This window comes from Carassius auratus, chromosome 10 (assembly GCF_003368295.1).
Source record: "Carassius auratus strain Wakin chromosome 10, ASM336829v1, whole genome shotgun sequence".
Taxonomy (NCBI): Eukaryota; Metazoa; Chordata; class Actinopteri; order Cypriniformes; family Cyprinidae; genus Carassius; species Carassius auratus.
Genome location: NC_039252.1, coordinates 2,853,052 through 2,873,216, shown reverse-complemented (window position 1 = coordinate 2,873,216; position 20,165 = coordinate 2,853,052). Strand labels below are relative to the sequence as shown.

At 37.2% G+C, this 20,165-nt stretch overlaps 1 protein-coding gene across 1 annotated transcript; it reads left to right on the top strand.

Moving 5' to 3' along the window:
• Window positions 1-3,176: 3,176 nt before the first annotated feature.
• auh (AU RNA binding protein/enoyl-CoA hydratase) lies at window positions 3,177-19,154 on the top strand. The gene is made up of 10 exons (XM_026273184.1): window positions 3,177-3,420; window positions 3,739-3,806; window positions 4,290-4,377; window positions 4,710-4,796; window positions 5,166-5,258; window positions 6,365-6,421; window positions 16,197-16,384; window positions 16,468-16,518; window positions 18,071-18,118; window positions 18,585-19,154. The coding sequence occupies exons 1-10, from the start codon at window positions 3,222-3,224 to the stop codon at window positions 18,660-18,662; spliced, it is 957 nt and encodes a 318-aa protein (XP_026128969.1). The 5' UTR covers window positions 3,177-3,221; the 3' UTR covers window positions 18,663-19,154.
• The last annotated feature ends 1,011 nt before the right edge of the window (window positions 19,155-20,165 follow it).

Below are 20,165 nucleotides of genomic sequence, written 5' to 3'. Positions count from 1 at the left end.
AGGATGTAACATCTGGACGACATTTATTTTTGAAGGGGAGAGTGTGGTGGTTCAAAAGAATTAAGTGTGTAAAACTAAGAAAATAGTAAATAAATTATATTATAGTAACACTGTACTTAAAACAAATGAATGTGTTTTTAGAATTGGCGGTGGTGCCCCAGCATGCAACGCAGCATGACGTATCTTCACATTCTCTACAGCAGTGATCAGCGAAAGACGAGATCTACCTATTGAAGAATCGATTGGAAAAGACATCCCAGATTGTACTTCCAATTTGAGGACTTTTGTTTAGTATTTTAAGTGGTGATGCACCAATCATGGCTGAATCAGAATCACTCTATTTTTTTTTACATTTAATTAGGGAATTGTTTGATACTCGGTGCTGATTTTTTTTTTTTAGCATATCGGCTATTTGCTTTATAACAAGCAAACTGGTCTTAACCAAAAATATTTGTAGGCATTTGAAATTAGAGTCAACCACTGCTTCTTAATCACGAAACAAACAAAGATGCTACACACATTGCATAAGCTGTTATTACTCTGCATACTCTGACTTTAGCCTTTTCTTAGTTTTTTTGGCTACATAAAACATCTGCATGAAACAATAACAGCAGGTCTGAATGAGATGCAAATTCACTCTCATGTAATACTAGCAATTGTTTTTGGTTCGAATAAAATGTCAGAATTTAAAACAAAAACATTATTGTCTGACTTTTTTCTTTTTTTGCCGACTTAAACACATTTGCATTAAAAACTAAAACAGCAGGTTTGAATGAGAGGCAAATTCGTATTTGTAATGGGTTTATTGGTCGTGCCGGGACACTCATCACAGTCTGTTAAAGGGACAGTCACACTGCCCTTTTCGTTCCACTGACTTCCATTCATACGCATGCAAATTTTATATAATACATATTTAAAAAGATTATAAAAATAAAATAAAATAAAAAGCTGTATGGTTCGCAGTGTCAATGGAAACCGAAACAGACGGTACATTTGAATGAGGACACGTTTTATAATTTTGTATTGCTTAATGTGTATATATTTATAGAGAGATAGGCAGAGAGTACAATATAGTAAGATGCTTTCGACTTCGTCACAAAAGACTCTGTACAAACACAGATTAATCCATGTTGTGATAACTGAGGGGAAACCATTATATACTGCTTGCTCCTGCTGCCCATATTCGCAGGGGCGTCCGAAATACTTTCACACGTTTAAAGCATAGACAGTAAAAGAAATGGACACAGCGACCCCATTGGAACTCAATTGAGACAATTGAAGCCCATTTTTAGCGTTTTTTAGCACTTCCGTTTCTGACGCGCAGACTCAAACGAAGCTTGATGACGTCAGCAACCTGTCTGACAGATGTAAATCTTCTAGTAGCTGTGCGTGCAAACTGCCATCGCTAATCTTGCAGAGACGGCGAGCTTGAGCGGGGAGTTCTTTGGCGTGAGTGAGCAGGAGTAAGTATTCTGATTAATTATTTTGTATAGTATTTTAAAATGTAACGCCAGTACGCCATATTAAGTTAATTGCCTGCGAGCTTCTCCTCCTGTCTGTACGGTAATGCGACAGAGAGCCGAGTGGTTATGACGCAATCGTTATACGGGGCCATAATGTAACATAGAAGGTAATGGAGCCCTTTATACATTGTCGTGTATCTTTAGAAATAAATAATGGACAAACAGAGTCTTTAAACGCCTCAGATGTAAAGTTATTCGCTGTCAAAGTGAGGCCAAAATGAATGGGAGTCAATGGGAATGCTAACGCAAGTGAAGTTCTGCTAAAAGATGGCAGCCCCCACCCGACTTCAACTTCCGGTCGAGTTCCTTGCCCCTTGGTTTAAAGTCTAGTGTAGAGGGCTGCATTGGGATTGAGTCCCGCCAGGTCCCGCGGGACCCAACGCAAATCTCGCGGGAGCGGGCGGTTTTAATTTTGCAGCTAAAAAAAACACTGCGGGATAGGGAGGTTGCCTAGCGACATGATGGAGAAGATGTCAATAGATGTAGAAAAGAACCTGTTATTTATTAGTGTTGTTTTTTGAGCACAGCCCCTCGTTGCCATTTGTTAATTAGGTAAAGAGGCGTGATGATGCCAGTGTTATTGAGCAGGCTGCCTAAGTTTGAATGTTTTTATTCTTATTAGTATTTTTCAAACAGAATACCTGCGACATTTGGCTAATAATTGTAAAACTGCTGTTTTTCATGTAGCCTAGTTTATCATATTATGTATATATTTTTTTGCAAAGCAGTCTATATTTATGTGCAAAGTTTTTGATAAAAACAAATTATATTTGAATGTATTGTGTTTTGTCTTTTTTTTTTTTTTTACATGCAGGCTAGGGAAACGAAACAAACAACCCCATGAATCTCTAATAATATCAATACAAATACGTGTTTTTTTTTCCTGTGGGACGGGAGAAGACACAAAATCAATGCATCTCTATTATTGTGCGGGAATAAATTGTCAGAGTTTTGCGGGTGCGGGCGGGAGTGGACATACATATTGCAGGAGCGGACGGGAGTGTAACACATACGTTGGGAGCGGGCAGTAATGGTCAGAAATTCGGCGGGCACGGGCGGGAGCGGGATGAAGAAAACAGTCCCGCGCAGCGCTCTAGTCTAGTGTGACCACCCCTTAAGGGGTGTAATATTTCTGTCACACGCTTGAGGAATTCAGCCAATCACAACGCACTGGATAGCTGACCAATCAGAGCACACCTCGCATTTCAGACCCATGAACTTAGTAAAAATCGACACATTTCAGAAGTTGGGGCATAGAGGAGAAACAATAATGTACATTATGTGGAAAATAATGTGTTTTTAAACCGCATAAACACATTGCATTGAACAAATACACAACATAATGTTCCTTTTAGCAACGTCGTCATATGACCCCTTTAATATAACCCCATACCCCCAATTCAATATTTTCTTCATATATTTCTACCATGTGAACACAGTGAGCTGTTCTCTTCTTGCTACAGTATGTTCTCCTTTCCGCTCGTCTTAAGCGTCCCTGTCCTATGTAGTAATACAGCACAAATAATTTAGAAATGTAATGCAGATTTGTACTTATTTTACTGTTGTTTAAAGTATATCACTGTATTTCACCTAAAGATCATTACAAAAACCGCTGCCGCAGGGAAACCGCGCGGTCACGTGACCTGAAACAAATACGTCACTCGCAGTTCAGAGTTGAAAGTCAAGGAGAGCAGAAGCATGGCGGCTTTAGTGAAGTGCAGAGCGCTGCTTCAGCCTGTCCGATCACAAATAAACGTGATCAGCGGCGTCTGCAGATCGGACAGTGTTTTGCACGCATTTCTAACCAAGAGAGTGCCTCATTGTGTGCGACTGGCCAGCTCCGACGTTAAGTCTGGAGATGACCTTATCGTTAGATACTTGGACGGTGATGACTCAGGTAGAGCACGAGAAAGTGAATTATTGATCACAGAGTTTGTGTATCGGATTCCTGTACTCCGCAATGCAGACACGTACTCCGCACCTTCTCTCATAATGCCCCATTAGTGAACCGTTTCAGTGACGTTACTATTTATCTTTAATAAATGCCTAGTTTAGAAATACAAATCTGCCCAAATACTCTCTCAATATTGTTAAATGTTCCTATAATATTAGACTTGTTGTCACTTCAAGGGTCTGTTTCAGTTGTCAATATTTTTCATACATTATCTTGCAGTTTGTTCACTGTTTACTGTAGTGTAACTGTTCTGTGTTTTAGGGATTGTTGTTTTGGGGATTAATCGGCCTCAATCTAAAAATGCCATCAGCAAAAATCTTGTTACAATGGTGAGTATTTTTACTGTTACTTGTCAAAATGTAATAGTTAATCACTCTTGGCTACCACTACATCACTACCTAATACATAAAAAAATAAATAAAAGTAATTATTTATTTATTTATTTATTTTTTGTAAAAAATGGTATTCTTAGATGTACTTTATAATTGGCAGTACACTCTAAAAACAAATGTTTTGATGCAAAAGATAAAAATGCAACAGTTTGCATCAATCTTTTTGAGTTACAGCTTTTTCTAATTGACCTGTTCATCCGTGAGAAGGAACTAAATTTGTGGCATAAATGCACTTTTAAGTAGATTACTCACAAAATAAAGTTAAAGGTTGTTAACCAACTATCAACGTTTATTCTCCAGTCCTATGCAAAGCCTTTCAGGAGTGGATGTGTCTCCAAATGTTAGAATTTGATTCGATAACAAATGAGAACTAGGATATACATAATATCCCCTTTTTATGATTTGTTTTGTTTTTGCTAGATGTCAGAAGCTCTCGAGTCATTGAAGAAGGACAACAAAGTGCGTACTGTAGTTTTGTGCAGTATGGTGCCTGGGATATTCTGCGCAGGTATTTAGCCTCTGAAGTGTTTAATGCAATTATTACGGGTTATGATCGGACTGTGTGGGTTACACTATCATTCAGCTGTATTGCTGGTATGCCATTTATACAAATGTGAATGTATATATAGGACAGCAATATGAAAGTTTTGTGAGCATTGACTTGAATCCAGTTTGCATAACAAAAATACAATTTGTACACACAAAAAAAAGAGCATGCAAATGTAGAATCAAACTTAAAATAGTTTTAATAATCCATGCTTATTTATTCAAAAATTAAAAGGGATACTAATAAATAAATTGTGAACCCCACTTTGCATCAACGCATGTTTGTCTGAACAGGTGCAGACTTAAAAGAAAGAGCAAAGATGCAGCAGAGTGAAGTAGGACCATTTGTTACTAAAGCAAGAACACTAATAACAGAGCTTGGTAAGTTAAAACGCTGAAATCTTAATAGGTATTCCTCAAATTGATTTGATATTGCCAGTTATTTAACCAAACAGCTAATATGTATAAGTTAGCGTCGTGAGATAATTTCACTCAGTCACATTATGCTTAAGGTCATGGTGTAATTGTACAGTGTAAAAACCAGTTGCAGAGATAAATCATGTTTTGAAGAGTTCATTTAATAGTAAAGGAGTAATGTATTTTACGTCCTATTAGCTGTCACAGCTTGCCAATGGAAACCCTGCTCTCTAGAGATCATCTCAGCCATGAACTGCAAATTAGAAACGTGTTGACACACGAGACTTCGTTTAATGGTTAATCCAGTTTTAGGCATTTGATGAACTGTTTTAGGTACTCTTCCCATGCCAACGATCGCAGCCATTGATGGGGCGGCTCTTGGAGGAGGTCTGGAGATGGCTCTGGCCTGTGACATCAGAGTGGCAGGTAGAAGAAAACTTACATTATAAGCCAATATAATTATGTCATCCTGAACACCAGTGGGCGGGGCCTATGGTGAGAAGACGACTATTGGTCGAAGTCTTGCTCTGGAGGCAGGGTTTATGCAAATGAATGATGACATCACTCTGCACTGTTTTCGCAGCTTGATTAAATAAATGCTTTGTTTATAACGAGGAGGACATTTTAAGCTATGAAACCTGCAGGATGTTTTAATCGTACAAAGATCACTTATATGCCAAAAGATCAAGGCAAACTAGATTTCTCATGTCGTGACCTCTTTTTATAAGTGTATCTCGGTTCACTCAGTGTTGTGAATTAACATTTCTTCGTTACGCTGTCAGATAGCAGATGGCTTCTCATGCGTTCTCCTCTCACACCCAGATTTAGATTGAATCTGTGCATGATGCTATAACAGGTCTCCTGCACTTCTTCCAATGCACTTCGCACCATATGTTTTCACACAAGGCACTTTTTTATGTGGATATTTAGGGTCTATATTTAGTGTAGTTGCAAAATGACTCAGTCGTGTGGCTGTAAAAAATGTAGAAATTATAGATTGGCTCCAAAATAAGAAAGTATTTTAAAAAACGAATGCGTAATATTATTTAGTGTTCTTTTCAGATGCCTCTGAAGTTGTTTTCATGGTTTCAAACTATTTCGACAGGTGTGAGAACTTAAAATAACGGTTCATATTTAATGCACAGAAAAAAAAAACTTGTTTGCGAAATAACATTTTTACATTCATGCATGTGGAATTTTTTTTTTTTGTTCAAACCAAATTAAACTGCTTTCACTTGATCAGTTTATTTATCAGCATGTGCTGTTCAGTGTCTCAAAAAAAGTAACTGATTATCACTAAAGTATTAATTATTAATGGAATAAAATGTTTTTTTTGATTGTGGCATAGTCAGTATGAGTATTGTATTATTTATAATTTTGTATGCATCATAAACCTGATTATTTCATCGCTCTTTACCTGATTTAAAATCTGAGATTTCTAAAGACGTTCATATTTTTCAGGGTCTTCTGAGCTTTATCTCTTTGAAAGCAAAACGTCTCACTGATTCTCCTCACTTTGACCTGTTTTACAGCTAGCTCTGCTAAGATGGGACTAGTTGAGACTAAATTAGCCATCATCCCAGGCGCTGGTAAGTGTCTCTCTCTGTATTTGTATTTACTTCTGAATTCATCTGAAACTCGGAGAATTGTGTGGTCAGTCATCGTCTTTTGTTGTTATGGCATTGGTTTAAACCAAAGCAGATATCCACATACTAAACAGCCGTAAAAAGTGTACAGTGAACAGCGCTATGATCTCGCTGCCAAACAGGCAAGAGTGCATGTAGACAGCAAGTCATTTAGGCAATACAATAGGTTAAACTGGAAACATTTTGCATCCCTTTTTATTGACTCATATAATGAGACTTGTGTGTCATATCAAAAAAAATGTGTGTATTGTTACAGACCTTTAAGGCAGCTTTCTAAGTTTTGTAGCACAGCTTATATCTCATGATGAAAAAACTGGACCAAATACTTCCAACTGCCAGGAAAAGGAAAACCGAACACAATAAAATGATTATTCAAAGACATGTTTTTTCTTTAAACCTTCTGTGCATCATTTCCTGGAGTTGCTGTTTTGTTTCAAATGTGGCTTTTTATCTAAAGTCAGAATAGCAGCAGGACTGTAAATATCCTTGACGTACTGTAAGTGATTTCCACAGATTTTCCAACTGTTGTAGTACTTCGTAGTTCATCTGTTCTTGACATTGCCAAAAATGCAAAGAAAATGGATGTTATTTTTCGAGAGAACTCCGTTGTTGTCACTGAATTAGATACCACAATCATTTAGAGATGTTCAAGTGTCTGAATACTTTCGGGGCCACTGTAGCTCATAAGATACAGGACTATTCTGCAGCAGGCCGATCTGTTGTGGTCATGATTTGTTGGGGGAAGGCAAACCAGTTGCATGTTTTCCAGTTCCCTATCTAGGTACATGTGATTGAGCTGGAAGATATCTGTGTTTCAGTATGTCGTGTTCACTCAAGGCTTGACCTGCAGCCGGAGGGGTTTTGTCTACAGGATGAAAATAGGTCACCAGAGCTTTATTAGGCTGAGAAACCCTGGAAAAACAGTGAAGACGTCAGCACTTTTTTTCTTTTTTGATTCGGTGTTGTGCTGTTTTGAACCAATTAGTTTGACCTGTAATCTGAAGATCATGATAGATCTTTGCATACATCTGAAAAATGTTATTAACCTGAGCACTGGATCAATTACAATTCTGCTTTTTTGTAACAATGGCAAAAAGTTGTCTGTAATAGAGGAAACTCTTTTAGTAAATAACCACCTAACTTTCAATCTTACTTCAAAACATATTGCATGTGGATTTTTGATTTCTCATGACCCCTTTTAGGTTCTTTTATTGAGTTTGGTGTGTGTAGGTTTAGGATATATATTAGGGATGCACGATATTGGATTTTGGCCGATATTCGATATGCCGATATTTTCAAAATAATTTTGGCCGATATCGATACCTATATATATATATATATGTATATATATATGTATGTATGTATATATATATATATATATATATATATATATATATATATATATATATATATACAAATTTTTGGCCTGATATATTTAAACTTTAATTTTACTGAAGAGAAATCCATGTATCTCTTCTGTACTGATTCTACCATAAATGTATTATTTTACAAATGTAGACAGACATTCACACCTGAAAAACAGGTCTTGGTGCTGCTCAGGATGACGGCTCTTAAGATGTGTAATCATATTTGTAGTGTTGAAAGACACCTCGCATCACTTGAGCTTTACAAATATTGCAAATAGCAACTTTGTTATCTGTTTGACAGATCTCGAAATGCCTCCACACAGCTGACATGTTGTAAGTTTACGTTTTTGGCGCTCAAGCTACGTTCATGGTCGTCGCGCGTGCACACGCAACTCTATCGGTTTGGCTCATCGGCAGAAATATTCATATCGGCCCATGCCGATGATGGTCATTTTAAGTTTTTATCGGCCGATACCGATGTTGTGCCGATATTATCGTGCATCCCTAATATATATTATTGTATGGAAAAAGGGCCTTTGATTATATGATGACAGACCTGCAGTGGTTTCCCTCTGCTTTATTGAGTCGGGGCATGTTCCTTTTAGTACTCTGTTGATAATGTGTAATGCCTGCTTGCTGCTCCAAAGATAACTATTTAATTGGCTCCCTGATTTCCAGAGAGTGCCTGATTGGTAGCATTTGCAAAATTGCGAAAACAGCACAGAATATTGCAATTTTCCACATGCAATCCATTTTTTTGTTGTTGTTTGATAAATCAACATTTCCAGTTATGGGTACTGAATTAAAGAGTATGTTAAGCATTATTTCCAGTGACTCAGCACATAGTGGGATCAAAATAGGAAGGAATATGCACACCCTGCACTGACAAATAACATGGGTGTGTGCCTTTAGCACACATCAGTATGCCAATGGGGTAGAGTAATGTTTGGTTACCCGAATAACCGGGTGGGGGTGGTGGGGGGGGACAAGTGAATGATGACAGAATTTTGATGAACTGTCTCTTTAAGTAGTTCCAGGCACTCGTGAGCATATCTAACAGCACTAAAGAAATATCAAAATCTCTTTACTGATTAGCTCTACAGTAAGTAAAGTCATCCCTTATAATAAACAACTATGAGTGAGTTAATGACCGATCCACTGACCCACTTTCAGCGTGCTTTAGTTAGCCTGGCCCAGATTCTTCAGAAGGACTGTTGCACAGATCAGATTAAACCATCTCTGTTTATCACTGTCCACACATTACCACAACAAACACATGGAGGTTAAAACAGGACGCCTCGTGAAATCTACTTCTTTACTTATTACATTAAGGTCCCATTACTTAACGTTAGTTAAATTTAAAATAAAATAAAATTAAAATAAAATTTATGCATTTAGCAGACGCTTTTATCCAAAGCAACTTACAGTGCATTCAGGCTATCAATTTTTACATATCATGTGTTCCCGGGGAATCAAACCCCCAACCTTGCGCTTGCTTGCTTGCTAACGCAGTGCTCTACCAGTTGAGCTACAGGAACACTATAGCATTAAAGGTCCCGTTTTACACGCTTTTTTGAAGCTCTGATTGTGTTTACAGTGTGTAATATACCGTGTTCATGTTTCGCGTCTAAAAAACACAGTATTTTTCACACAATTCACCTATCTGTATACCGCTGTTTTCACTGTCATGAAAACGGGCTGATGACTTCCTTGGTCTATGAAGCCTCTCCTTCAGAAACATAATTTTTGGGAACTGAGTTAAACATAAATTGTAACCATTAATCTCAAAGTACAGCGTCCCTGGGAATCCCAAACAAAGATGATTGGACTCAGAGATGAAAATAACAGCGTTTCAACGACATGGCGACAAACACAAACCGCTCTTCCTCCTTCTCCGTCGGAGCGCAACAAGGCCACGCCCCCCTGTTTGTGAATTCATGTGGGCAGAGTTTAGTCAAAAAAACTGTTTTAGTGACGTCATTACTACAGGAACTAGAGGGATGTAGTCCAAACGGGTCGTTTTTTGTAGGCGAATTCTGTTAAATCAAATATCTCGCTTGGCATTGAACTTTGAGCTTTAGAATTTTACAAATATTATTTATACTCTAACAACAACATTACACACTAACTAAAGTTTAAAACATGGGATCACGAAGAACGGGACCTTTAACTGTTAGTTAATGCATCTGCTATCTAATATATCAGCTTACAATTTTTCCTTCTCAAATAAGCTTTCTTGAAGTCATAATTCATTAAATCCATTGGCAGGCGTACTGTGGGAAGATGGGTCGACTGGTTTGTTTTCATAGTAGTTCCTGCTTCCTGTGCTGTGCTGGGAATGAGTGTGTTACGTGTGCGGTGCAGGGGAACACAAGGTCAGTTCAGGCCGGTAGTACACAGCCTCGTGCATCAGGAGAGACATGTGAGACGTGTGTTTTTGTTTGGGAACCGCATGACATCACTGACACACCTTTTAAATAGTGCGAAATGGGGCGGAGTGGAAGATGTTTGTTTGTGCTTGTTCTCGTTTTATTTTCCCCTGGTGTTGAAAGATCTTTATCTTTACCCTTAAGTGTGTTTGTGATAGTGCTATCAATGATTAATCGCGATTAATCGCATCGAAAATAAAAGTTTTTGTTTACATAATATATATGTGTGTACGGTGTATGGTATATTATTTATAAATACACATGCATGCATGTATATAATTAAGAAAAATATTATGTTTGTATATGAAAAAATATGAATATATTTTATGAATCATGAATATATACATGTCAGTATTTTCAAAATATATACTGTATATATACACAGTACAGATCAAAAGTTTGGAAGCATTACTGTTTTTAATGTTTTTGAAAGAAGTTTCTTCTGTTCATCAAGCCAGCATTTATTTGATCAAAAATACAGAAAACACAGTAATATTGTGAAATATTATTACAACTTAAAATAATACTTTTCTATCTGAATATACTTAAAAAATAATAATTTATTTAACTGAATTTTCATTCCTCCAGCTTCAGTGTCACGTGTAACATCAGTCGATCACATGATCATTTAGAAATCATTCTGATATTCTGATTTATTATGAGTGTTGGAAACAGTTCTGCTGTCTAATATATTTGATCAATAAGAGGTTCAAAAGAACTGTGTTTATTAAAAATAAAATATATATATTCTAATATATATATTCTAATAATATATTTTCTTTACTATCACTTTTTATCAATTTAACACATCCTTGCTGAATAAAATTATTGATTTTATTTAAAAAAAAAAAGAAAGAAAAAATTACTGACCCCAAATTACTGACCAGTAGTGTATATTGTTATTACAAAATATTTATATTTTAAAAACATAGCTTCTGAAAAAATATTAAGCAGCACAACTGTTTCAAACTTTGATCATGAATCATCATATTAGAATGATTTCTAAAGGATCATATATATATATATATATATATATATATATATATATATATAGTACATACATATATATTATGTAAACAAAAACTTTTATTTCGGATGTGATTAATCACAATTAAAGTAGTCAAATAAGAAGGTGTGAATACTGTCAATCAAAATGTACATAGTGTGTTACCACATTATTTTAGAATAAATACGGCTAATTATTTGCTTGCAAACACTGGGCCACATTCATTAAACACGAGCCGAATGTGTTCTGTGTAAACAGTTGCTTTTTGTTTTGTAAATTGTGACGTTGAACCAAGTCATTTATATCAGAAAAGTACACATTTGTTACTTGACCCGTAACTTGAATATAGAAATAAATTGGTTAAATTTCAGAATTTAGGCCGTTAGTATGGGCTCAAAGTGTAAAAGACGTAAGGTTCAATCCTAAAGTTATTTAAAGCAGCACTATTTGTGTCTTCTGATCCATGCATGTTGAGTCTGTCAGAAGGACAAGATTAGATGAAAGGCTCTCTTCCAGGAAGAAGTGCAGCACACGTTTGACTGTGACGCTGTTTCGTGACGGCCGCTCTGGTTTCTTGGAACGCGATGTGTGTAACACTTACCATCCTCTGCTGCCTGCTTCAAAACAACCCCGAGCTAACCTCGGTCACCCTCAGTCTTTCTTCAGCGTGCTGACACTGTTTCTGGTAATCTTCTTTTCTGTTGTTGTTGTAAAGCCAAAGGACACTTTCTCACTAGCCAGGACTGATGTGATGCAAGAAGTTCCCTGAAATACTTGCGAAACCTCTGCCACAAAACACAGCGTTGTTTATTACTGGCTCAAGCCATTGAGTTTAGTCGTAACAAATCCACTCGTATTGGGAACAACGATTAAAATAACACAAATCATCGATCCACTACTATTTCTCTAACATCAGCGATTATCATAATATATATTAAACCATTGAAAAGCCACAGATGCACGTTTATTGTTGAAAACAGTTGATGGCTTATGAGATTGCAATCAAATTTAGATCTGTTTTATGGCTCTCGGTTGTATTTGCATATTATGTTGTTTGCGATAAGTCGGAGTTGTGCAATAGTCAAAACATGGGTTGATTAAAATTCTTGTGAAAAGAACCTGTCCTTGTTGCAATAACGTGCCAAAGCAGCACATTTCTACAGAAAAGAGTCATGATTCAAAGATAAGCACTCAAAATGCTTTCCCCCCTCCTTTTTTCTTCTCTTCCCGAGATCCAAACGGAATTGCACAAAAAAATATTGTAATAAAATTCATTCGGTCTCATCACTGCTCATGGTTGTATGTATATATTGTGTGTTGTCTGCATGTACAGTATAAAAGTCACACACTGCGCTGCTGTCCAAGAACACTGTCAGAAATATAGTCGAACTGGAAAGACAGCGAGTCGGTGCGGCTGTGCCCTAGATTCATAAACACTATGATTTATTCATGGATCTTTTTGCCTGAGAGAGATGGCAGTTATCCGTGGAGGACTGGGAACTGCTTTATTAGTGAGCACTTATGCAACACGTCTCGTGTAAACATATTTCACACAAGAGCTTGAGTAAGAGTTGTGCAACGGAGGCAAAAGATGGCCTGATTGTGTGAATTCATGTCAAAGGACTTATCGCAAAAGTGTCATGATTCAACGATTATAATTGAAGACTTTTTGAGCTAAAGGTTGCTTGATTATGTTTGTGGCACCAAATGGATTTGTATAAAGCCCGACTGTAGGGGATCAAGCTACAGATGACTTATAATGAGGCGTGCACTTAAGTTTTTCAGTCATGAGAGAGCACTTGGAGATTTGTGTGATGCATTACATATAATTATATTAAATAAATAGAATTGGTAAAATGATAATATTATTGCATTTTAGCTGCTTTTTTAATATAAAATAATAAACAAAATAAAAAAATATATATATATATATAATTCATAGTATTATACAAGGGTCTAAGACGAAAAAGTGTTTAAGCATAAAAAAAGTGTAATACTGCTTTAAACTGTTGTAGCCCCCCCAAAAAATGCAAAAAGTTTTCTGTTTTATTTAATTGCAATTTTGTTTTTGTTTTTCTGAGCAAAAAATAAATATCATACATTTTCCCCTGATTTACAGAAGACACCCAGTAAAATGTCATTCAGTAACAATCATGTCAGGCATATTTACAACAAAAATCCATTTATGACTTATTAAAAGACTAATTACTTTCACCCCAAATACTAATGAGTTGTAATTTAACATTTTTAACATTTGCCACTATCCTAGGTTTTGCCCATTTGTCAGTAAGAATTTTGTACTAATTTAAAACACAATAAAATTTAGTATGCTCCATTATTCATTTTAATATGTACACATCAGAATAAGCATGTTGTTTGAATTTTGGCATAAATAGTGTTACACTGAATGACAATTATTATTTCAACCAAATTTTGAAATTATATTCTCCAAATACTTATTTAAAATCTTAAAAGTAGACATTTTACTAACATTTAATGTGCTTTCTATGGACACAAAATCACTTTTGTACATTTTTCTTGATGCGGACATCTTAACGTCTTTGACCCACATATATATTTATAATGCTATTGTATTATATTGTACCCTTTATTTTATATTTTGGTCGTTCACCTGCACACCACTTATGTGCATCCCTGACTCATTAAACACATACACACAAATTAAAATGCAATCTTCCCCATGTTTATCCAGACCTTTGTTGTGGTGATTTTTTACATGTTCAATCTTCAAACAGCTGTTTTCATATATAACAATAATTCATGTCCAAGAAATCACACCATAGAAAGAACCATAAAGTCGGTCCATTTAACTTCTGAAACCAGATGATAATATTAAATTTGAACCATTCACTGATGATCTTCCCATCCACTGAAACTTTCTCCATTTTTGGCTACATGCTGTATCTCTGTCTCTCATCTGTGTCACACAAGAAACCAGTTTGAACCAGTGGCATTTTTTAATTGGAATGCAGACATGATTATGGTTATTTGTTAGAAGAACAGACTGTAATTTATCACAGGACCTGAAGCCTGTAGTGCACATCCTTATTACTTTCCAGATATCATTTGATCTGCTTTTAGACATGATCTGATGTTTACTCGCTTGTGTCCTAGAACTAGACACCCTGCTCATTGTGAACTACACTGAGGCTGTATGGAGAAGATCTGCGTTAATATTCAAGCATCTCACCTCTATGGGAAAAACATGACCGCATATTCACAGTAAATAATGAGAGAATATGTAGTTTTACGTCAGCTGTGTGATGGAAGACTACATAAGTATTTATAACATTAAGAAAGTGCACAGTTTGCATTGAACTAAAACTTTAATGCATCAGATTTTCCTTCTAAATACTTGTCATGCCTAGAGTAGCTAAACCGGTGAAATGTTTTCAACATACTTCCTAGGCATATGTCCGATGAAGTTCATTTCCTGGTGTTTTATAGATAGGATTGTAGCTATTGTTGAAACATCACACGAGTCATGCTTATCAGGTCGGGCAGGTTCAGATTCTCATCGACACACACTGTCCGTGTGCATTCATTGGTCTGTTGGTGATTTCTCTTTATTGTGCTGTTTTGAGTTAAATGATAAGGACAGTGTTCCCGGTCTCTGTGGAAGTGAATCACATTGACCGTAATTGCACTCATTGCTCTACATGTTAACTGTGACCTTATTTGCCTTTTGAGTTGCACGTGTGGAGCTCCTTGTTGAGGTTAATCAGAAATAAATGAAAGCTCAACATGGGTGCAACCAATGAGCTGTGCCAATCATTAGTAAGACCCAGTTTAAAGACTCATCATAAAACAATTAGCTTTGTTTGGTAGTTTTCTGAGACAGGTGCTTCTAATGAAAAGAAGAATCTGACACAGCCAAACAGAAAACTTGTTTTGGAAGCAGGGGTTTGGAGAGAGAATAGACGCTGTATACTTTGCTAGCTCTCTCTCTATCTCTCTCTCTCTCTCTCTCTCTCTCTCTCTCTCTCTTGATTTCAAACAAATGCTTTCTGTTTATCAAACAATCCTGAAATATTGTATCATGGTTGATTACCATAAAAAATATTAAGCACTATTAATAAGAAATGTTTCAAATCAGTATATTATATTGATTTCTGAAGGAAACTTAAAGGGATAGTTCACCCAAAAATCTAAATGATGTCATTAATAACTCACCCTCATGTCGTTCCAAACCCGTGAGACCTCCGTTCATCTTCGGGACACAGTTTAAGATATTTTAGATTTAGTCCGAGAGCTCTCAGTCCCTCCATTGAAGCTGTGTGTACGGTCTACTGTCCATGTCCAGAAAGGTAAGAAAAACATCATCAAAGTAGTCCATGTGACATCAGAGGGTCAGGTAGAATTTTCTGAAGCTTCGAAAATACATTTTGGTCCAAAAATAGCAAAAACTACGACTTTATTCAGCACTGTCTTCTCTTCCGTGTCTGTGTGAGAGAGAGTTAAAAACAAAGCAGTCTGGATATCCGGTTCGCGAACGAATCATTCAGTTCACCAAATCGAACTGAATCGTTTTAAACAGTTTGCATCTCTAATACACATTAATCCACAAATAACTTAAGCTGTGAACTTTTTTAATGTGACTGACACTCCCTCTGAGCTCAAACCAATATCCCGGTTGAAACAGCCGCACTCTGCTCTTTTCCAAATCCTTGCACACGCTTGATGTTGAACCTTAAATAATCTTCCATAAAATTCATACTCGCACGACGTGTGAAATCAAGCTAGTCAAACGAAGTACATCCTAAGTGCTGACTTCCTTGAATTTAAGAATCTTACCATCCCCAAACTTTAAAACCGTTATGTCTGCACTTAATCCTTCATGTTTGGAGTGTGATCCTCAATTTCACAGAATCACACTGGTCATGTTTTGGCTGCAGGGGGAACCCAGCGTCTGCCACGAACTGTAGGAGTGTCTGTAGCTAAAGAGCTGATATTTGCGGCGCGAGTGTTGAGCGGTGCCGAAGCCAAGAGTCTCGGTCTGGTGAATCACGCACTGGAGCAGAATGAGTCTGGAGATGCGGCGTATCTGCGAGCTCTGGATCTGGCCCGTGAATTCATCCCTCAGGTAGAAACACTTGAGCTGCTCCATTCAGAGCGTTTCTTAGTGTGCACTGTTATAATGAAGCTTTCGTGATTGTTCTCTTGCAGGGGCCAATTGCAATTCGAATGGCGAAGCTAGCAATCAACCAGGGAATAGAGGTAAGATTGCACATGACATATTTGGCCAGAAATAAAGAGTTATTTTCTTGTGCTGTACAACCTGTCTGTGTTGACATCTGCTACCAGGTGACTTGAATCTTCCTGCCACTGGCGTTACAAACATGATCTCCTCTAATTGAAAAGATATGTTTATTTTCATATTGTGTTAAGCAAACCTATCAGAACAGACATGCTATGATGCATAAGATAAACCGCTGTGCTCTCATTTCTCATCATGTTAAGCTTACCATTAAAAGTGTGTTTGTATGTGAAGTCATGGGCAGCTTTCATCCGAGATGCCAAAGAGAGAGTCTGCTTTATGACATTACCTTGACCCCAGAGGCCGTCTGTCAACAGCGCAGGTCCCTTGGGTCACAGGTCTCTTAGGAAGTGACCTAACAGAGCAGATACCTCCTCAGCTCTTCTGTTCAAGTCATTAGAAGAGGAAAAGCCAACATGGGGCATTGGGGGAAAAATCTATTCACTGCCATTTCCAACTAAAATGAACACATTTTGCACAGATTTTATTCTTTTATTACACAAGTTATGACTACACAGGCAGATTCTCAAATAAAGACTTATTTTCGTACAGTTCCTCGTACGGGTTTGGGACCTCAAAACCCTTTTATCATATTGTACATGATTTGTGAACCCATGCATTTAGCTGTTTCCCTCACATGACCATCTCCGTATGAACGGCTTATCTATCAAAGTAAACTTGCTCGGTAGTGCACCTGGTAAAGCATTGTACTTGTGCTGTCAAGTGCTTTTATACGAGTCCTGTGAAATACGAACAGGAGCTCAAAGACTTGTAGAAGCGGTCTAAAACAGCATGGTTGCCTCAGCAAATTCACTTTTATCCCACATTTGCTCTTGTTAACACTGTCGTTTAGGTTTAGTTTAACATGCATCACCAATTACCAGACATTGTTTCAGAGCTGCCATGATGTTTACTGTAATACAACTATGCCAGATTTATAGTATTCTTGTATGCATTTTTTATAAATTTAAAGTAGTCTTGCATAAAACTGAATGTGCATTTACCTGATGTTTCACGTTGAAGGAGTAGCGAAACCCGCAAGAAGCCATGTAAAAAAAAAAAAAGATAATTTTGCAGAAGTGCTGCCACATGCAGTTATTTCCAATGAGCCTGGGTTGAAGAAAACAACTTCTCACTAAGACGCAAAATAGCTTCTTTGTGTCTGACCTTTTTTTTTTTTCTTTAGAAGAGCAGTAGTTAAATACAGAAAGCACTCTGTTGTGCTGCTAATGCCAAAGGGCATTTTCTTAAAATTCAGCTCTTTTTCTAATGAAGGGTTCAGACGTTTGTTTTTTTACAAAAGTAGGTCTCTGTGTTGTCATGAGGAGCTCGTGCACGTTTATTGGTTTGTTCCTATAGCTACAAGGAGAAAAGAAAGTGTGTTGTGTGTGCATTTAGCATCATTTCAGACTTTCTCTAGCGGCTAAAACAGGAATCTGTGGTTCACATAAACAGTCTGCGAATGACAAATGATGACGCAAGACTGTGAATGATGTTGTTGATTTGTTCCAGGTGGATTTGAAGACCGGATTAGCCATTGAAGAGGCATGTTATGCTCAGGTTTGTTTCCACAATCAGCTTTTCCATGAATCTGGAGAATCAAACTAAGGTTTTGTTGTGTGAAATATCGATCTTTATAATGTTAGGTTGGGTTCCATAAGTAAAAACCCCATTTGTTTTCAACATTGAGTCATTTATTTGAATAATGATTAATCAACATTACAAGAGTCATTTCCACGTGGGCGGCAGACTGACAAATTTACTGGAGTTCAAGTCCCAGCTTGAGGTATTTTCCCAATTCAGTTTCCCCTCCCTTTCCTGTTTCTCCTGCCAAAATGTCTAAAAATTAAGTTTGGCGAAAGAATGCATGCACTTTAGTTTTATGATAAGTCTATGCATCAGCCATTTGAAGTGTTAACACAATGCTCTTCATGAAGAGAGCGGACGCTGGCCTAGATCACTCAGGAAGCCAGTATATTTAGCTCTTCAGTGTTCCTCTGATATCTGTGACTCTGTTGTCTTCTAGGTGATCCCAACCAAAGACAGGCTGGAAGGTTTGCAGGCATTCAAAGAGAAACGTCCTCCTCGCTTTAAGGGCGAGTAACTGCGACCTAAACAACCCAGTCACAAACAGCTGTCTTCTGATTGCTGCGAGTCTGGTGAAGACATGCATATCTGAAATGTTTGGAGCACTGATGATGGTAAAAACCTGTAGGGATTTGAGCTGAAGTGTTTGAAAAGACTTCTTTTTGCATGGTATGTCCTTTTGTAGTGATTGTGAACTTTCTTCCTATTCCTTGTGTAATATAGTCACTTTGATTGTCCATTCTCATCTGATTAAATAAAATTGGATGCATTTCTAATCAACTCAAGACGGACAGCTTTACAATGTTCATATAACCCATGCTACATCTGGTTGGGTAGGTTGATTCCAGGAATCAGCTGCTGATTATATGCATCAAAGCTGCTTTCTCTTTAAATGTGTGCATGTAATCAGTCCAGTCAACATCCACCCAGTTTTTGCCCTAAGGGTAATGTTTAAAAAAAGGTGTTGATAGGAATTTTTGTAATTTATGCAATAAAGAGTTAAAATGTATACATATTCCATGTCATTCAACAACAGAAATAACAAAAAAAGCTCTAAGATAATATAGATAAGTACTGAAGTGTAAGCTTTATCTCACTTCCTCCAAGTGAGCATTGCATTAAATCAAGTTATCTTACAGTTGCATCCTGTTTTTCATAGGTTTAATATCAGGCAGTGAAACTTGTAAATATGTCATCACTAGCATAAAAAAAGTTGTTGTTTTTTTGCCTTGGCGGTAATCAAGAATAACTTGATAAATCAAAATGTGAAAACACACATGCACGCCAAAATGTGTGCACGCCAAAAACACTGACCACAGTGATCATGCTTCAGAAGGACCCAGAAATACTGCGGGTAGATGATGCAATAGATGTCACTTTGGTTAGACGCATTTAAGCAGTCTAAATCGTATTAACAGTTACATTTCACAATTATTCTGTAACACTGGCCCAGAGTCACACCTAAAAAGAGCTCCATTCCCAGAAGCCCTGCAGTCATTTCACTGATGCCCATAGTTACGAGAAGTGCTGAAGCAGTTAAAACCTCTCAAACAAGCCTTATTTAGCTTCAGTGCTTTTTTTTAGCGCTCAATGTTAATTGCCGGCCTAATAGAATATTACAGTTGTGGGTGAAGGGTGGGTGGAGGTTTACAGTCTTTGTTATTTGAGCTTCAAAAGAGGAAAAAACCCAGACTGTTGCAAGAGCTGCTGTGTCAGCCGACAGGAACGCTGCCCCAGGGGCTGATGGGGGATTGTTTCTCCCACACTATACTGCTGCTGCATTCTGAGAACTGATGTAATGATGTAATGCTTATCTAATACACACACAGCAGGAAAGCACATGACCGCCGCTGTACATCTGACCCCAGAATATATGTCCAGATTTGGCTCGTGTCTGCTTTAATGCTGATGTCACTTGAGCGGTTTTATATTCCTGCTATTGGTTCTTTAGTGTCAGCTCTTCCAAAATGTAACACCATTTGGTGGCTCTCTAATGAACTAATGCAACTTCATATATAGT